This window comes from Colletotrichum truncatum (genome assembly GCF_014235925.2).
Source record: "Colletotrichum truncatum strain CMES1059 chromosome Unknown Contig_0002, whole genome shotgun sequence".
In the NCBI taxonomy this organism is placed as follows: Eukaryota; Fungi; Ascomycota; class Sordariomycetes; order Glomerellales; family Glomerellaceae; genus Colletotrichum; species Colletotrichum truncatum.
The window spans coordinates 357,594-376,142 of record NW_027222399.1 but is presented as its reverse complement, the minus strand read 5'-3'; the positions used below and the strand labels follow the sequence as shown (position 1 = coordinate 376,142).

General features: G+C 49.5%; 7 protein-coding genes across 7 annotated transcripts; 6 read left to right on the top strand and 1 right to left on the bottom strand.

Moving 5' to 3' along the window:
• Positions 1-209: 209 nt before the first annotated feature.
• Positions 210-1,334, bottom strand: CTRU02_203063 (quinone oxidoreductase; the record flags this gene model as incomplete). Its single annotated transcript, XM_036727142.1, has 2 exons — positions 210-928; positions 992-1,334. The coding sequence occupies 2 exons, from the start codon at positions 1,332-1,334 to the stop codon at positions 210-212; spliced, it is 1,062 nt and encodes a 353-aa protein (XP_036580935.1).
• A 1,040-nt stretch (positions 1,335-2,374) lies between these two features.
• Positions 2,375-4,042, top strand: CTRU02_203061 (MFS multidrug transporter; the record flags this gene model as incomplete). Its single annotated transcript, XM_036727140.1, has 2 exons — positions 2,375-2,853; positions 2,917-4,042. 2 exons carry the CDS (start codon positions 2,375-2,377, stop codon positions 4,040-4,042), a joined length of 1,605 nt encoding a protein of 534 aa, XP_036580934.1.
• Positions 4,043-4,468: 426 nt separating this feature from the next.
• CTRU02_203060 (major facilitator superfamily transporter) lies at positions 4,469-6,393 on the top strand (the record flags this gene model as incomplete). Its single annotated transcript, XM_036727139.1, has 3 exons — positions 4,469-4,706; positions 4,764-6,000; positions 6,063-6,393. 3 exons carry the CDS (start codon positions 4,469-4,471, stop codon positions 6,391-6,393), a joined length of 1,806 nt encoding a protein of 601 aa, XP_036580933.1.
• A 1,014-nt stretch (positions 6,394-7,407) lies between these two features.
• On the top strand, positions 7,408-9,960 carry CTRU02_203059 (C2H2 transcription factor; the record flags this gene model as incomplete). The annotated part of the gene is made up of 4 exons (XM_036727138.1): positions 7,408-7,507; positions 7,568-8,143; positions 8,197-9,594; positions 9,653-9,960. 4 exons carry the CDS (start codon positions 7,408-7,410, stop codon positions 9,958-9,960), a joined length of 2,382 nt encoding a protein of 793 aa, XP_036580932.1.
• A 662-nt stretch (positions 9,961-10,622) lies between these two features.
• On the top strand, positions 10,623-10,978 carry CTRU02_203058 (biotrophy-associated secreted protein 2; the record flags this gene model as incomplete). The annotated part of the gene is made up of 2 exons (XM_036727137.1): positions 10,623-10,656; positions 10,710-10,978. 2 exons carry the CDS (start codon positions 10,623-10,625, stop codon positions 10,976-10,978), a joined length of 303 nt encoding a protein of 100 aa, XP_036580931.1.
• Positions 10,979-12,093: 1,115 nt separating this feature from the next.
• Positions 12,094-13,665, top strand: CTRU02_203057 (leucine aminopeptidase; the record flags this gene model as incomplete). The annotated part of the gene is made up of 6 exons (XM_036727136.1): positions 12,094-12,300; positions 12,359-12,534; positions 12,594-12,769; positions 12,980-13,405; positions 13,460-13,524; positions 13,582-13,665. The coding sequence occupies 6 exons, from the start codon at positions 12,094-12,096 to the stop codon at positions 13,663-13,665; spliced, it is 1,134 nt and encodes a 377-aa protein (XP_036580930.1).
• A 2,770-nt stretch (positions 13,666-16,435) lies between these two features.
• Positions 16,436-18,351, top strand: CTRU02_203056 (MFS peptide transporter; the record flags this gene model as incomplete). Its single annotated transcript, XM_036727135.1, has 3 exons — positions 16,436-16,439; positions 16,495-17,893; positions 17,952-18,351. The coding sequence occupies 3 exons, from the start codon at positions 16,436-16,438 to the stop codon at positions 18,349-18,351; spliced, it is 1,803 nt and encodes a 600-aa protein (XP_036580929.1).
• Positions 18,352-18,549: the final 198 nt, after the last annotated feature.

The following is an 18,549-nucleotide window of genomic DNA, read 5'->3' as shown; positions in this document are numbered from 1 at the left end:
ATAACATTTTGGGAAAAGGTGGCACAATACAAGTCCAATATCTTGTTTTATTATATTTCCAGTGGTCAAGTTTTGAGGAGTACGAATACCAAGACGCGATGCACTCATTTATTCAAGAAGATCAGAGCACATAACTGTCATTGTGAAACGGGACGCTAATATACCAGCGTAACTTCGTGCATTCAGCCACCTCAAAAAGGGCAAGAAACTTACTTGGTAACACTCTTGACACCCTTTGTCTCGGATACTCTCAACACGTACTTTTTCGCAGAGTTTTTCCCCGCCTCAAGATTCTTGAGAGCCGTCTCCACGGCATCCAACCCTCCCGCAAGTACTTCGTACGGGTGCCCACGAAACCAGCCTTCTTCAAGGCCGCGACCCAGGAATGCAAAGAAGACGGCACCGAATTCTCTGTCTCCAAGCGTAGGCACAGAGCCCGACGAGGTGGCTCTCTGCGAGTGTATGCTGCCCACCATAGTGTTACGTATCTCCGCGGAAACGCCCTCAGGAAATACTGGAAGGAAGTTGGTAATCTTGCCCTTGCCGGGGGCTAGGGCCTTGTCGATTGTCCTGATAGTTTTTTCCTCAGAGACCGCGTCGAGTGCGTAGGCGATTGGGGAGCCTCCGCTGGCCTTCTGAACCTGCTCGAGGATAAATTCCTCCCCCTTGCGATAGTCAATGACCACGTCGCCCTTCTCTTTGTCAAGCAATGTCTCAACATAGGGAATCCCGTTGCCTGCGATGGCGATAATGGGATGGATGTTTGAGAGAGACGCAAGCTTTATAGCAAAAGAGCCAACAGCTGTAGCACCCCCATAGACGATCAATGGCAAGGCTTCGGCGGCTGGCTTCCAGGGCAGAGGCAGTTGAAGGTTTTGGTAAAGTCCAAGGGCGGCCGTCATCGCAGCGAGCGGAACCGTTGCCGCCTCTGTATTGCTGTTAATGCTTTCTCACTTCACAATGCGGAACGTCTCTTTCTTCATTTACACACCTTCAAAGGTAACATGCCCCGGCAAGTGGAACGATGAGCGAGCCCACGCAACGGAGTACTCGGCGAAACTTCCGTGCGGCATGCCCATCTCGTGGAACGCCGCAACACGATCTCCCTTCTGGAAGCCCGTCACGCCTTCGCCTACAAGCTCCACGTAGCCGGCAATGTCGTCTCCGTGGTTCATCGGTTCGTTATTCGGAGCCCAAAGTTTGGGCATTTTCCAATCCTTTGGGTTGGTCCCCGAAACCACCGTCCGGATAAGGATTTGCCCAGGGCCCGGGGTCGGTAGGGGGACGTCATGAATCTCAACGTGGAGAGTGTTGTCGATGATTGCTTCCTTCATTTTGAAGAGTGGATTGGGTAGATGGTGAATCGGGTGCTGGATTATGGTGATGAGATTGTTTCTGTGATCCCAACTACACTTGAATCTGATCGGAAAGGTCGTATTTATACAAACACCAGTCATTGAGAGAGACATCCGTTGCTTTCTAAGCTTTCTCTAACGCATTCAAACTGCGGATGTAAGTGTGGCTTCCGTGGAAAACCCAAAGTCATTGCCAAGGCCCTCGGAACCTGTCACGACGCCGGTTCATCGTCGCTCCAGGATGCCAGGGACTGCCGTGATGGCACGTCCATAATCTGATGACAAATGCCCACCATATACTCGCCCAGGTAGCTGAAGTTTTGGGACGCAATTCGGCTCGAATCTTTGCCCGAGTGGTTGCATCAAAACATTTAAAGGAGCTGATTGATAGTGGAGTGCCCAACAAGGGCCCACATTAGCAGTTGGAGACTTGGAGACCTGGAGTTGGGGCTCGGGGCTTGGGACTTGGGGCTTGGGGTTAGGGGTTATGGAGACTTGAAGCCCGTGTTGATCTCAACTCTGCTTGGCACATTGGAATTGACAAGACGGGTGTAGCTTATTCTCAGGAGAAAAATGACACCTTTTCTCCAGTTTCAATCGCAAGAGTTTTTATTTACAGTACCCCTCCGACCCTTTCACTGTCTTTATCAACAAACCGAATCCGAGGGTTCACGCCGAGTGGACCACATGGACCCAACTGCACCTTCACAAACATAGTTATCGCAAGTCAGACATTGCAAGTCCAGTCATGGCGAAAGACATTTGTCAACATAGTCGATGATGTGATTTGAGATCCCTGTGTTGGAGCATTGATTGCAAGTATTTCTCTGTAGCAAGCCCATTAAGAAAGATAACGATCAAGAGCAAGGCTTGGATTCGTGCTGAAATTTGCCAACGCCCATTTCGTCTCCTCGAGCTGAATCTTTACATGTCGGTTGTCTGCCTCCTTTTTCATCTTCTCGTTGTACGCTTATGGTAGATTACAAAAGTGGCATTAAGCAGCTCCCATCATCAGCAAAATGATACCAAAAGAGAACACTCCTGTTTCCCCACCAGGTTCAATCCACCACCTAGACGTTTACGAAATCAACGCGACCTTTGAAGCAGACCTACCGATTCCTCTTACAAGTTGCGACGGTGCTCAAGGGCCTGGAAAACTCCAACCCCCTTTTCACCTAAATGCGAAGTTCCAATGCCCACAAGCTTGGAGCCAACAACGGAAGCTACTTTCGCTCTTTTTGTTATGCACAACCACCGCGTTCGCGTCTGTTGCAGCTAGTTCTTATGCCCCTGCGAAAGAAGCAATGGCTACCGAGTGGGGAGTGAGTCAGCTAGCTGTGCTCGTTGGTATCACGACCTTCACAATTGGCTTCGCCCTTACGCCCATGCTCCTGGCGCCCATATCGGAGGTTTGGGGGCGGAAGATGGTGTTTACCGCCACGGGCACTTTGTTTGTCATTTGCCAGATTTGCAGCGCCGTCACTAGGTCTTACCCGGGGTAAGTAATATTGGCCCAGCGCGTGTTTTTCACAACACCACGACTAACCAGACATTTGATCAGCATGCTGGTCGCTCGCTTTTTTGCGGGAGTGGGCAGCTCTACCTATTCAAGTATGATCGGCGGCACGATCTCAGATATATACGGGTCCCATGAGCGCAATACTCCGATGGCAATATTCTCTGGCGGTGCCCTATTCGGCACTGGGCTCGGTCCCTTGATCTGCGGTTTCATCGTCCAGTATTTGAACTGGAGATGGGTGTTCTGGGTACAGGTTATAGTCAACGCTCTTACGACGTTGGCATTTGTCTTTTTTCTGCCGGAAACGCGTCAGAATGTCGTGCTTCGACGGAAGGCAGAGGCGTTAAATCATTGGTACAGTCAGCATGCCGATAACGTCTTGGGATTTCAAGTAAAGGTTACGAAAGAGAAACAAACCATCATATCTCGGCAAGTCAGGTGGAAGTGCCAAGAAGACCAGGAGCAAGGGCCACTCGGCAAAATGATCCTCTCTTCGGTAACACTGCCCTTTGTGCTCCTCTTCACAGAGCCAGTCGTTTTCTTCTTTTCTCTCTGGGCAGCCTTCAGTTGGTCGATTCTATATCTTGGATTCACCGCTGTTCCGCTTATTTTCACCCAGGTCTACGGTTTTGATCTTTCGTCCGCCAATGCCGTTTTCGCAAGTTCCTGCGTGGCATCCGTCATCGCAATCCCAACCAGTATCTACCAGGATCGTTGGCTTGACGGTGTTTCGAACCCACTGATTCCGTTAGATCGTCCTGAGCGGCGACTATATTTCAGTTGTGTCGAAAGCATTCTATTACCAATCGGCCTTTTTGTTCTTGGTTGGACGGCCCGCGAGCAAGTCCACTGGATTGTTCCAGCCATTGGCCTCGGCATCTCAACACTCGGCGTCTTCTCCATTTATCTGGCAGTTTTCAACTATCTCGCGGATAGCTACCGCAGCTACGCGAGTTCGGCCTTAGCAGCACAGTCATTTTGCCGGAACTTCATTGGCGGCATTTTCCCGCTAGTGACACTGCAGATGTACACGAATCTCGGATATGGACCGGCATCCAGCTTACTCGGCGGCATTGGCCTGTTGCTGACCGCAGGCCCGTGGGTGCTGGTTATATTTGGAGAGGCAATCCGAGCGAAGAGCCGATTCGCTAGCAAGCTGAATCAATAGGGCAAAACACGATAACCCGATCCGCCCCCGTCCCCGTATCGGACCGGGGGGTCGGAACTTTTTCAAAGATCCCCAGAATTGATTGCCGGGTGTGGGTCCGAGTGCTCCGGAGTTTGGAAATTGGTGGAAAGATGGAACTTGCCAGCCCCTCCTGGACTTTCTTTCTAGGTTACGTCACAGACACGGCATCCCGCTGGCAATGTGCATATTGTGCGACAGGGGGAACCTAACAACCGTATGATCCTTCGAATCTTTCGAATCTTAGAGATTTCTCTCGATAATAAATAAATATTCCATCACCAGGGTTGACTTCATCCCCTTTCTGCATTAGCAACGAGTGCTCTCACGTTTGCAGGACATACCACCTACGTGTGCTCGTTCTTTTCAGAGCAGAAATTCTTGTCATTTAGGTTGTAGGCTGTGCCAATGTCGCTCGCTCAGCATGTCACCCAGGCCGAAGGCTTCGATTACGAGCGTCCTGCAGAGCAGACCGAACAGCCTGATAACGGCGAGGCACTGTTTGGTACCTTGCAGCCTTTATCGACCGAAAGCTTCAATAACCATAATGATCCTCAGTGGAGGCGATTGAGCTTCGCACCCATTGAGCCAGATCACGTCGAAAAGCCCATCGCGGCTTACAAGGTCTCCAATGCGAAGAGATGGGGTATGTTCTATGTTTGAGCTCAAATTTTCTCTACACTACAGAGCTGACGTATCGCAGTACAAGTAGCAACCGGTATTGTGGCATGCTGGCTGGCTTCGGGCATTGTCTTTGGTTTTGCTGCTCTCAAGCCCGTGCTTGTTGACGAAGGCGTCTATGGTGACCTGTGCGATGCTAATGATCCCACCACGATTGACAATGGCGACTACATCCCTTGCGTTGAACAGGATCTGCGTCTGAACCTTTTCTTTGTTGTCGCATCTGTCACTGCCAATGTGTCTTCGTTGACGGCCGGTTCGGTTCTCGATCGTTATGGCAGACGGACTTGCTGGATCCTATCGTCCATTGGTATCACGATCGGCTGCATTTTGATGGCCACATCTCGTAACTTCCACGCCTTTGACGGTTACCTCCTCGGCAACATCTTTTTAGCACTCGGTGGCACTTTCGTATTCGTTTCCAGCTTCCAGCTCGCCAATGCGTTCCCGAAGTATAGCGGACTGATTATTGCCCTCGTTACTGGCGCTTTCGACGCTTCCGCTGCTGTTTTCCTCATTTATCAGACGGTGTACGATGCAACGGATGGCCGACTTTCACTGGACAAGTTCTTTTATGCCTATATCGCCATTCCAGCGCTCATTCTGATTGCCGAATTCGCTTACATGCCAGTCCGGTCGTACCACACCATTCCGCAGCTGGAGGAAAAGATTGAGGAAGCCCAAGACGAGAGTCGTGATGCGCACACATCTGATGATGAGATCTCCGACGATAGAACTCTGAGAAAGGTTCGCAGCGCCCGAGCCGATCGTCGGTTATCCAAATTGGACCAGATTGAGGAAGTTGCCGGTGATGCTCAGCAGCGCGAGGAGCGCGTGAAACTCAACGAGGAGCGACAAGAAACGAGTGGCGTGTGGGGTGTTCTCCATGGCGTTCCAGCCCATCAACAGATCCAGAGTCCTTGGTTCATTCTCATCCTGCTTCTGACTATTGTGCAGATGCTGAGAATGAACTACTTCATCGCGACTATTAGAGCCCAGTATCGTTTCATGCTGGGATCTGAAGCTGCTGCCGACGCCATCAACCACTTTTTCGATATCGCTTTGCCCATTGGAGGACTGGCATCGACTCCTTTTATCGGATTTCTTCTGAATAACCTCAGCGTGCCTACCACCTTTGGCGTTTTGAGTGTCCTCATAGTGGCTATTGGAGTCCTCAACTGCCTGCCCTTCGTTTGGGCAGGTTACGCAACAGTTGTATTCTTTGTTATTTTCCGCCCGCTTTACTACTCAGCCATCTCGTAAGTACCGAGCAATATGCCAAAGCAAATGTTCCTGGGCCGATGACTAACCGAGATCTTAGGGATTATGCTACAAAGGTATTCGGGTTTGCCACTTTTGGTCGCATATACGGAACCATAGTGTGTGTCTCGGGGTTGATCAACTTTTCCCAGTCCGGCCTTGACGCTCTGACACACGGTCCTCTGCATGGGGACCCGACACCCGTAAACATTACTCTCGGAGCTGCAGGCGCCATAATCGGATTGGCATTAACCGTCTTTGTGGCTGTCAAGGGCCGCACATTTGTTGAAGAGGAAAAACCTGTTTTGGATGCGATAGAGGAGAGACAAAGACTCTTATCTTCTGCAGGGCAGGAGTACGGAACTCAAGAACCACGAGTTTCACAAGAATAAGAGATCCCTCGAGATAGTCTCTCAGGGAAACCCCAAAAAATGATGGGATACCAGGAGTGCTTCCAGACATAAAATTTCCATTACGGCCATTACAGAATAGATGTTGCCGTATACTGGGAATCTTAGGCTGATACTGTGAATGCAGTGTTTTGCCTCTCAGGAATTGGACATGAAGGCCTGGTTTACTAGGCGGCTGGACATGTATTTGTCAGCTTCGTAGTTTAGTATTCATTCTAGAAACACAATAATTCATGATATGTCTTGATAATTTAAAAGTTACAGCTGATCGATTGCTTAGCCTTACATTGTGCTCCAGCCCAGCGACAAGCTCGACAAGGTTTAAGTCATGACTTACGGATAGTGTCATGCAAGAGTTGGAGTACTCCAACCTCCACTGTGGGGAGTCTCCAAGTGCCCCAATACAAGTGGAGTCTGAGGACATTCCAGGTTACCCCGTCCTGATGCACTTCACACACGAATTAGCCAGTCTAACTCTAAAGCTCTTTTCTCTCGGGAAATCTCGAAATTCATATTTTGATTCAAATAAATACCCACGGTGATCCTGGAATTAACGGTGTCTGTCACTCGTCTGTTCGAGCTTTGCTGGTTTTCAAGGTCTTCTAGTCACCTCCAACGATAGCCAACTAAAGGCACATTATCATTAGTCAAACATGAAAGAACTAGCAGCATCAGTCAAGATATGAACTTAATAGGTATGCTGAGGTTGAAGAACTTCAAGGTCTTTGGTAGTCAATTTACGATGCTGCGGGAATGTCAGACCGTCAGCATGATTCAGTTGCCTGGGATACCCGGGTGTCGTTTCTCAGGTCAAGCACTGGCCGCCTGAATCATTTTAGCATCGATTAGTAATATGGCGCTCAACTCACAGGCTCATTGTGCAAGCCTGGGGGGAGTTTTTCCTCCCTACACATTTGCATCAATCTCGCTGGTCGCCTAGACGCCTCAAACACTGGTTCGTTTTTATGATATAATAGCATTAGAACAGAAGACACCATGCCTCCTGATAATGGGCGTCCTTATGCGACTAAGATATGTCACATCTGCAATCGTTCCTTTGTGCGGGGCGAGCATTTACGGCGCCACCTGAGAACTCGTAAGCATCCCTTTTATGTCGAATCAATATCACTTAGAGTGAAATTTTAATATGATATAGATACCAAAGAGAAGCCCTACAGGTGCCACTGCGGTCAATCCTTTGCTAGGCGAGATCTACTCACCAGACATGAGCGGCTCTACCACCCCGCCGCTACCAACACGTTGATAGCAACTCCAGCATTAACGCTAAACACAAATCTCGATTCGAGCCCATTAAGTTCTTGGCCTCTCAGTAAAGATGGCACGGATAGTGGAATTTTTGACGTTGCTCAGACCGTACAGGATACCTCTGGTCAGCAGAGTTCTTTGCTCACCAATGAGGCGCAGAAGCCCGGGGAGCCATGCGACACAGATTTACTAGATCCTCCTTCGCCTATGGAAGCTATGCTTGATATATCCGACTTTTTCGACTCTGTGGGGCTTGACTTCGAATACGGATTTGATTTCTTCGGCCCTAGCACTACTGATCCTGCAACACATAGCGGTTCAACCGGGTTTATGTCTACGTCGGATGACGTTCCAACCGAGACAACAAGCCAAGCGAGCCACGAAGAACATGGTGTAACTTCAAGCACTGGCAGCCTCCTCCCAGAGGAGCTGTGCAAATGCATTCCCGATACAGAAACTGGAGAAGGTAAGCACGTTGTCAGCCAAATGTTGAAATGCCATGCTAATGGGTATTCTCAGACGACTTCAGTGAGCTGAAACCCATATCTCAGCCTTGGAAAGTGATTGAATCGCAGCGGAAATATTTCCTCGACTGTCTTTCCCCATACTCTGGTCAACTTGAATCCTTCAAGTTGCCTTCACGGCTCTCATTGTCACGATACATCGCCGGCTACGTTGACGGCTACAGCAACCACCACCCTTTCATCCACATGTCCACGTTTTGCATTACGAGGTACCGCGAATCACCCGAGCTCGTTCTGGCATTGATGGCCGTCGGCGCACAGTTTCGCTATGAATCGCGAAACGGCATTGCACTCTACCGGGCGGCTAGGGCAATCATTCACCACCGTCTTAAATCCGGCCAATTTTCCCATCAGCCAGCAGCTCTCGGCGATCCTGGAGTCTCGGATACAGAAAATCCTTCTTCGGCCATAGCCCATCAATCGTCCTCTGCGCGTATGGATAGCATCAAGGCTATTTTGTTGCTCGCTACATTTGCGGCTTGGCAGGAAGACCGATGCTTTGTTCGGGAATCTCTTGAGTATCAAGGCCTGCTGGCGAGATGCGTCCGAGAAAGTGGATTGACAGAGAAGCAACCTAACGATGGTGACGACTGGCATGAGTGGGCAAGAATCGAATCCGACCGCCGCGTAAAACTGTCAGCGTTTTGCTTCTTAAATCTCCAAAGCCTTGTCTTCAACGTCCCGCCGGTCTTGTTGGGCAATGAGATACAGCTGCGGTTGCCAGTGACTTGCAATGAGTGGCTGGCACCTGGTTCTGCCAAATGGCGCCAAGCACGTTCCCAAGCGGTACCAGTAACGTCTTTCCAGGAAGCCTTTGTCGCGTTGATTCAACCGGATCCTGGGAAGATCTTAGCTACTTCTCCGTTCGGCAATTTTGTACTTATGCATGCGCTTTTACAACGCCTCGTTGTTTCCAGACAGCTTTGCCTGGATCCCCAGGGACCAGGGCTGTCATCCCATGAAGTTGCAAAATTTGAGCAGTCGCTGCATCGGTGGCGGGAGCAATGGTGCAGGGCTCCAGAGTCTGTCTTGGACATCAAAAACACCAAGGGGTCTTTGTCTTGGACAGCTACATCCCTGTTGGGACTGGCTCATATTCGGTTGTACTTCGACCTTGGGAGTCAGAGACAAATATATTCTGGGAACCCTCACTCCATCGCCCTCGCCGCATTCAAGGCCCGGCCTCCGGAGCGGGGGCCGAGGCTTGTATTTGCCCTCCTGCACGCAGTCCATGCGTTGAACATCCCAGTCCAGCTCGGTATTGAGTATCTATCCAATTGTCAGGCATTCTTCTGGAGCTTGCAGCACAGTTTCTGTTCCTTCGAAGCGGCCATCTTTCTCAGCAAGTGGCTGTTTGTGCTTGCCGACGGTCATAGTACTAATAGTCTTCACTGTAAGTTTTGATCACGCAATTGCTGGTTTTTTTCTTGAGAATCTGACATTAGCCTTAGTCAAAGAACGACAAATAATAAGGTGGATGGGATTTGTCGTCAACGAAGCTATTACTTCAGTAGATGGCGTACATGAAGACGAGTTCCAAAACCCCGATAGCCCCATCACGGTGGATTCGTTACGATTCCTTGGGAGAATGGTAATCAAACTGTTCGCCCAGATGTTCGAAAAATGCAACAGTGCATGGCCGATCATGAGAATAATCGGCCAAAGCCTACATGAGTACTCCAAGCTGTTGGAGGGAAGTCATGAGCGAGAAAGTTCTGGTGGTCCAGCAAGCAGTGCAGTAAGCGTTGCTGCGGGCTAGGGAAGCAGAGAGCTCCAGAACATCAACCATCAAAATAGAACTTAAGATTTAAACACTGAACGAGAAGTGACTGAAGATATTTGATTCTCTTCGAGAACCTTGGAGCATAGAATTGAACTCGGACAAAGATCCAACATTTTGGTTGTTGGTGGTATCTGCATTGATAGGCGAGGGCCAAACATGGTTCAGACGACGATCAAACTGCAGCCGCCCGACCGACCCGTTCGGATGACACCTGTCATGACCCGAAGGAGATTTATCGTGGAGAAAAATATCGGAAAACCGATCATGATTTGATCTGAGCTTTGACTTTTTTTTTCTGAGCTGAGTTTCAGCCAACCTGGTGTTGCCTCGAGTATTAATGGTACACTTTTGTATGGACTTTGTATCAAGTCTCTTGGAGCCGGCAAAGAACGCGCCGAAGAGGAGTCGAGGTAACTCGCAACTGCGGTCAAGAAAGGTTTTTTTCCATCTTCAACTATATATAAGTGGCCGTTTCGTCTGACTTTGGATGTTGTGATTCTTCGTTCCGACGACACCATCGCAACTACATCCACCAGTCACTTTGCTGTGCAAACTCATTCGCTTCATCGACCTGGCGTCGCCTTTAAATTTTTTATCAAACTTTTCATAATTAAAACTTGCCTCTGATTACCATAAAAATGGTCCGCGCCACTCTCCTCGCCACTCTCGCTTGTAGGTGCCGCCCACCTGAGAATCATTCGATAACAAACTGACACGAAGAATAGTTGCCTTGACGGCCTTCGCGCAGATCACGCCCAACAAGGCCGGCGCTAGTAACGTTGGCAAGGGAGACGGCTCCCAGTTCATCACGGGCGGTTGCGTCAACAATCAAGACTGCTCCTCGGCATGCTGTGCCAATGCTAGCGGTGTTGGCGTTTGCTCCGCTGAGGCCGCGCAGTTTCAGAACGGCAAGAATGGATGTGGTTTCGATGACCCTAATGCGGCTGCAACGATTGCTGCTGCCAAGGCTCAGGCTGAAAAGCAGGGCTTCTAAGCTGGAATACGCAGGAGCCCTACTGTTGATGCCCTATCATTTTACTGCTCATGTTGTCTTTGTCCAAGAGCTCAAAACAGTTGTAGCTAGACCTTGGTTAAAGATGCTTATAAGCATATGAAGAAAATGAACGACAGATTTCAATTAACTTCCATGCTTGTGTTGCAACATGATGGAAAGACGAAAGGCAGATTAGTCGCTCATCAAAAATGAAGAACTTTCATGGAGCATGTGAAATAAGAAGCATACGACCTTAAATCGATATTAATAATTGCAGGATTGACAGTAATCGCGTCATTTCACATTATAGGGAATTGGTTTAGCTGTGAAGCATACGATGAGCGATTTAGGAAGTAGGTCGTTACACACACATATGAAGCGAGATATTGTTGACAAGTTGATGCGGAGCTGCTGGTTCGGGCGGGATGCCAAGTAAACTTATTCAAGCGAAATCAAGGGAACTTCCTAAATTGAGATGGGGCCCTTTTACGACCAGTTGTTTCTATTACTTACATATATGTCTTGAGTATATTGCGTGATTAGTATTTGTTGGCAGGTCTCCAGAATGAAGCCACATCAGGTTCCATTCAGGCGCTGTCGCTTGTGATTCCGAACCCCAACAGCCGAAACTATTCTACATTTGGCAGCTGCAATTGGCTTATTGACTTGGCGCCCCAGATAAGCTTAAAGCCTCAGCTCCTCCTGCCCCATGTTTCCCCTCGCTCCGATGGATGCACCATGCAAATGAGCACTCACGGCGCACTACAATAAAAATTGTGTTTCATCTACCTAAGCACTGCAACCTCAATGACAATCGAGATTCCTGTTCCGGCAGCTGGCGGACCGGAATCACTGACGAACCGCCCTGCAATGGGGGCTGCCAGTGATTCCCCGCACTAGTATTGTAGTCCCAGTGAATATCACTGAACTATCACTGACGACACCGCCCAAAGCGAGGGTAGCTCTAGGAAAGAATAGGCCATAGAGATATAAAATAGACAAGAATCCACTTCAATGTTCCTTCTTCCCTAGCCCGTTGATCCTCGCAAGCCGTCCTTGAAGATCCTGCCAATCCACTCTTCGTACAACAACAGCATTCGTACAAGCGGCACAATATGCGCTTCATTACAACCCTTGCCGTCGCCGCGGCCTCATTTGGCCTCGCGTCTGCTGCTCCTGCTTCCGAGGATGTAAAGGTCGATCCCCTTCTGCGGCTCATCAAGACTTCCGAGGAAGACCCCGGTACATGGGTCACCGAGGACGAGAAGTTCGAGAAGTACACCTCCAAGGGTATTGGCTTCATTGATATTACCGACATTACCGTAAGTTTGCCATTCAACAAATTCTCTACATCAAAATTACCCATTAACCATACCAAAGGACGAGGGAGTCTTGTCTGTCCTGTCGTCTCCGTCCAATGATGTTCAAGTTTCCAAGGTTGCCGCCCGCCAGGCTGTCACTTACCCGACGACTTTGACCCACGTCACCGAGGCCAACTCCCTCATCACACGGGTGACCAACACTGGCCCGCAGTCATGGTTGAAGACCTTGACCGAGTAAGCTCCCACTACCAGCACGGTCACAAACATAATACATAATACTCACACGTCCTCAGTTTCCACAACCGCCACTATCGGTCCACATACGGCACCCAGGCCTCCACCTGGTTATACAATCAGGCCGTCAGCATTGCTTCTGGCAATTCGGCTATCACGGTGACTCGATTCACCCACTCGGCCTTCAACCAGCCTTCCATCATTGTCAAGTACCCCGGTACTAGCACTAACCTTGGTAAGTTCTCGCAATTATCACAAATCTACCACCTGCTGTTGAGGCGTTTCCTATTTTATAGCCTCAGAGATAGGTTTGGTTGTTTCTCTTGTACCTTGAAATCCCTCTCACAACTCGTTTGGCCATCTTTTCCTTCACCACTCCACCCGTTCTATGCTGCTCTACAGTTTGTTTTCATAGAACCCGTGTCATCTAACTGTTTTGGTGTAGTCATTGTCGGTGCTCACTTCGACTCCACCGCCGGATCTAGCACTGCCCGTTCCCCCGGCGCTGACGACAACGGCACCGGTACCGTTAACCTGCTTGAAGCTCTTCGCGTTCTTGTTGCCGCTGGTTTCAAGCCCAAGAACACTCTCGAGTTCCACTTTTACGCCGGCGAGGAGGGCGGTCTTCTCGGCTCCCAAGCCGTCTTTTCCAACTACCGCACTACTGGCAAGCGCGTCCTGGGTATGCTGAACCAGGACATGACCGGATACTCCCCTGGCGGCCGCGCCACTGTGTACACTGACTACGTCGACTCCGCTTTCACCGCGTACGTCCGCCTTATCGCTACTCAGTACACCGGTGCTACTCCCTCCAGCTCGTCGTGCGGCTATGGTTGCTCCGACCATGCCAGCGCCAGGTCCAATGGTTTCCGTAAGTAATCTACTCTAAAATTCATCAGGTTACATGTGCTAATTAAATCCGAAGCCTCTGCCTTTGTCAACGAAGAGCCTTTTAGCACCTCAAACCCCAACATTCACACCTCCAGAGACGTAAGTGGGAATTTGTTTCAGCATGTGACACAATCAACTAACATGAGCCCGTTATAGACTTATGAAAGCATTCAGTGGAACGCTGTCCTGCGCCACTCTAAGCTCACAGTTGGCTTCTTGGTTGAGGCTTCCTACTTGTAAACTCGCGGCGGTAGTCAAGAGGCCCTGATCCACGAGTATCAAGCTTATCCTGTACTTAGTTTATTAGTCTCGTGAGACCCTTAGTCAAATAACCATTCCTACAAAGTAAATACTAAAAAGAAATTTCGTGTAAATCTCTTAGAATTTCATTATTGAATTCCTGCGTTTGCCAGTGTGGATTTGACAAACGTGGAAGAGATTAATCAATTGGTTAACAAAGAGGGATGTCAGGAAAGCCATATGTGAGTTGCCTGTTGAGGCACCAGTTATGCTCTGTCAACCTGTCGAGAAGACGCTAGATAAACTAATGGTGGACTACTTGATTAGACGCAGCTTTGGAGTGCTTGAGGATATTCTAGGTGCGAGATAGCAACTTGGAGACAGAACCAAAAAGAAAAACAAAAGCAGATGTTCCAGACGCTATCTCAGGGACCCACTATTTGGAGGCTTCTCGGAGATGGCTTGGAGAAAGGGGTTCTATGGATAACAAACCCAAAACCGGCACGCGTTAATCACGCCGTACAAACTTTGAGGCATAGTAAACGTTTATGGCCAAGTATTGGAGACACCCAATCGTTGGGCTTACTGGCGGCGATCGTGGCCACGTTTCTAGATGCTCCATATCACGGCCTTTCCAAAGTACTCTTTGTTCCAATCCTGCATGCCTGCTTTAACTCTCTCGGCGGAGGCTGAACGTCTTCAAGAAGAGGATTGATGTATTGATACTCAGTGGCTTTGACATGTCCTCAAATTGCTCGATATAACCGACTTCGACCCCACAAACTACACAGGCTCTTGTCAAGGACTCGAGGGAAGTTGGCTACTCCTGTGAGCTGGCGACTTCAGCAAGGAAGCCAATGACATCAAGAAATCCCCCCCACCCCTAGTCGATATTTACCTGGAGCTTGTAGCATCCGATGACATAGAGGAGATTGGAGTATGCTATAAAAGGCTGGCAATCACGGACTGATGCTTATAACAGTAACTGTCGAGAGCTTGCAAATGGAAAACTGTCTTAAATATGTCACAACATGCTGCTGTAAGACTTTGTTTTCCCGTTCTAAAACTTATCTTCGGTCTCTAGTGCACCATGCAACTCTGATTAAGTTCTGAACACCATCAAGCTAAGCTGGTGCCAAGACATTGGTGGCGATGACATGCCACTAGCGTAGCTTGGTACGGGATACACACGCTTGGCGGACAGCCTTAAACCGCATCTTGGCATCAACTTTGATGCTCGAGGCTGGGATTTGTGTCTTGGTATCACGTGCATTCAACTCCATCTTATACTCGTGCTTATTTCAGTGCAGAGTGTTCCTTTCGTGATCATGTAACTTGGCACGTGGATCAGGAAAGAAAAAAGCCACAATATGATGAGATAAGGCACGTTACTAAGAGATGGCATCAAACACTAGATAACCATGTGAGATTTGCCGAACGCCACAAGATATTCAGAGACTCGGGTTGTCGGCCGTTGAGTTACGAAAGGGGCAGTGTGGCCGTTGGACGGATGAATCTCGGCTTAGGAGGCAAACTATCATGAATGCCTGCCACAGACTTGTCATGGGCCTCCAATTTTTCGCCTTGGCTAAGTATGGCCAGATTCATGAATGCTCAAAAGAGAGCCAATCCGAGCCATTCGCATGTACTGAATCCTACCGCCCAACACCTTCCAGTTCTGGCCGAACACCAACTTGAAGCTGCTTTCGGAAATGTTTACTTATAGGTAAATTTGAAAAAAAAAACCTGCTTATGCCAGTCGATGGCACAAGAGCACCAATTAGTCAAAGCGTCGACTTTCATTCGGAGCCATGCACCAAAACCGGGCAACGGGCAGAATGGGTTTGTGAACGCTTTATCTATACTAGCGTCTTCTTTTTTGGAAGAGCGGAAGGGTGGACGCATCGTTGCCACCGAGACGTGGAGCTTCGAGCCACATCCCGATGCATTATGAATGCATTAAATACTGCTGAAATGGAGCAATTCGCGCGGCAGCGGGGACCGATGAACACTTCCGACACTCGCTTGCGATCTGGAACATGTTAGCGGTTGCGACTCTTTTTTTGAAATACCTCGGCCGCTACTAGCTGGACGTCTTCCTCGTCCGAAATAAATGTGGGTTCTGGTATGGCGAAATCAGCATGGAATGGATCGTCATGGCCAGTTCTAAACTTGTTCAGCAACCGGTCCGAATATAACCTCTTGGCTTTGTAAAAAGAATTGAATTAAACTTCACTAGGATAACCGTATATGGAAAAGGAGCCTAGTTCCAACATGCAGACTTTTGGGGTATGTCTGTTTTGGATGAGTGATAGGCAAATGTGTTCCCACCTTCCGAATCACGCAATCGTGCTCGTGTCATTGAACCAAATTGACGACGACAATGATAACAACTCCACCCGGGTTCTGTTCGTTGAAGTCGGGGTATTGGGACCAGGGGCTGGGGGACAACATTCAATTGCAATGGCGCAACAAGCTTTCCCAAGCTCGCGATGCCTCTTGGACCCGCCTTGGCCCCGCCTTGGCCGATTATGCCAGGGAGCCCTTCCCAGAGTTACACTGTTGTACGCGGTGTTCATCTCGAGTCGTCTGGGGGTTCATTAATCAACCCGTGGGGGTGGATTGCTGCCGTATTCCCCCCATTATCGTCTGAGTGATATATAGGAGCATGGAAGGAGAGCCACGGTCCTATCTGTCTGTTCTGCCGTTCAGCTTCTGATCTTTCTCTCAACTCTGACAGCCGATACTCCAAGGAGAGCGAACTGGCACCATGTGTAAGCTGGGCATGATCGCGATTTAAAAACCAATACTAATTCATGTGATGTGCAGCTGAGAACGTTGTTGGACTCAACGTCCAGAAGGTCGTCGAGCCTGATGTTGACCAGGCCGGCCGCACCGAGAAAGAGCAAGTTCAGATCGATGCTGAGTCTCAGACAAACTCACTCGATGAACCAAGCCGTGTTGTCGATGATGAAGCCTACCCGCCTCCAACTGTCGAGGAGCGCTCGACGCTGCGCAAGGTCCACGATTCGATCCCTCTAACAGCATGGTCGCTTTGCGTTGTAGAGATGGCCGAGCGAGCATCCTTCTACGGTGTCAAGGCCGCGTTCAACAACTATCTCCAGTTTCCACTCCCCGAGGGCGGTCCTGGTACCGGAGCCATCAACCCTGACAAGCCCAACTCTCACGCAGGTGCTCTGGGCCTTGGCCTCCGCACTGCCTCGGCACTGGGTCTTCTGTTCACCTTCCTGGCATATGTTATTCCCATCTTCGGTGCCTGGATTGCAGATGTCAAAATCGGTCGGTATCAGGCCATCGGATGGGGTGTCTTCATCGGCGGTGTAGCACACGTTATCATGGTTGGCGGCGCTGCACCAGCCCTGTTACAGGCTGGAAAGGGTGTCGCTCCGTTCCTTGTCAGTTACTTCCTTCTTGCTATCGGTGCTGGTATCTTTAAGCCCAATGTCGCACCGACGGTCATCGATCAATACAAGCACCAGAAGCAGTACACCAAGGTGCTCAAGTCTGGGGAGAAGGTTATTGTTGACCCCGAGACTACCATTAGCCATATCATGTTGATCTTCTACGCCTTCATCAACGTCGGTGCATTCTTCTCGATTGCGGTGGTCTACATTGAGAAGTACCACAGCTTCTGGCTGGCATACCTTGTCCCTGGCATCGTCTACTTCTTGCTCCCAATTCTGCTGGCTGCCACATACAAGCGCACCATCAAGCTTCCACCTCAGGGATCTGATCTCAACCGATTCGTCAAGATCACCGTCGATGGGATCAAGGCCAGCAAGGGAAACATCTTCGCCAAGAACTTTTGGCATAACGTTGAGCCTAGCACCCTCTACAGCGAGCGAGGCGTTCGCGTGAGCTATTCCGAAAAGGACGTCGATGATGCGCGGCGTACCTGGCAGGCTGTCCAGATTTTCCTATACATCCCCATCTGGTACATGAACGACGGAGGAGTTGGCAACGTCCAGAGCAACCAAGGAGCCGCCATGACCTCGGACGGTGCCCCGAATGACTTGCTCAGTCACTTTAACCCCCTTGCCATCATCATCTTTTCGCCATTTATGGCACAGGTTGTCTACCCTTTCCTGAAGCGCAGGGGAATCAAGTATGGACGTATCAGCCGCATGACGACTGGTTTCATTCTTGCCACCATCTCTTCTGTTATCGGTGCACTTGTCCAATGGCGTGTGTACGAAACCAGCCCTTGGTAAGTTTTGAGTCTTTCCATAACTTTATTGACAAAATACTAATATGCTTCACTCCAGCGGTTACAACGCCAGCGACTGTGACGGTGTTTCCCCTCTATCGATCTGGTGGCAGATTCCCAACGTCGCTCTCGGTGCCATGTCGGAAATCTTCGTCAACGTAACTGCTTACGAGCTTGCGTACGCTCGCGCACCAGAGCACATGCGGTCGACCGTTGTCGCACTCTTCCTCTTCATGACAGCGCTGAGCAGTGCAATGGGCCAGATACTGCTTCCATCCATCGCTGATCCTACCCTGGTGTGGGCCTGGGCTGCTCCCGGAATTGCTCTCGCCGTTCAGACGGTCATTTTCTGGGTCAGACATCGCCACCTGAATGACGATGTTTTCATGACGTACAAGGAAGACTTCCAGAGCGTCACCTCTGCGGAGAGCAAGAGCATTGAGAAGGAAGAGAAATAAAAAGATGATGATAGAACAACATTAATAGTTTAGAAAACTCATCTGTCAACTTGTTATGAGTTATGAACTTGATAGATTACGCATTTCTGATGAAAGAAAAACGCTGTGTTCTAGTGTTATCGTGAACACCATGAGCGACCGTTCCCAACGCACCATTCAATTTTGTTGACCATGTTTAATGTTTGGCTAATCCCAAGA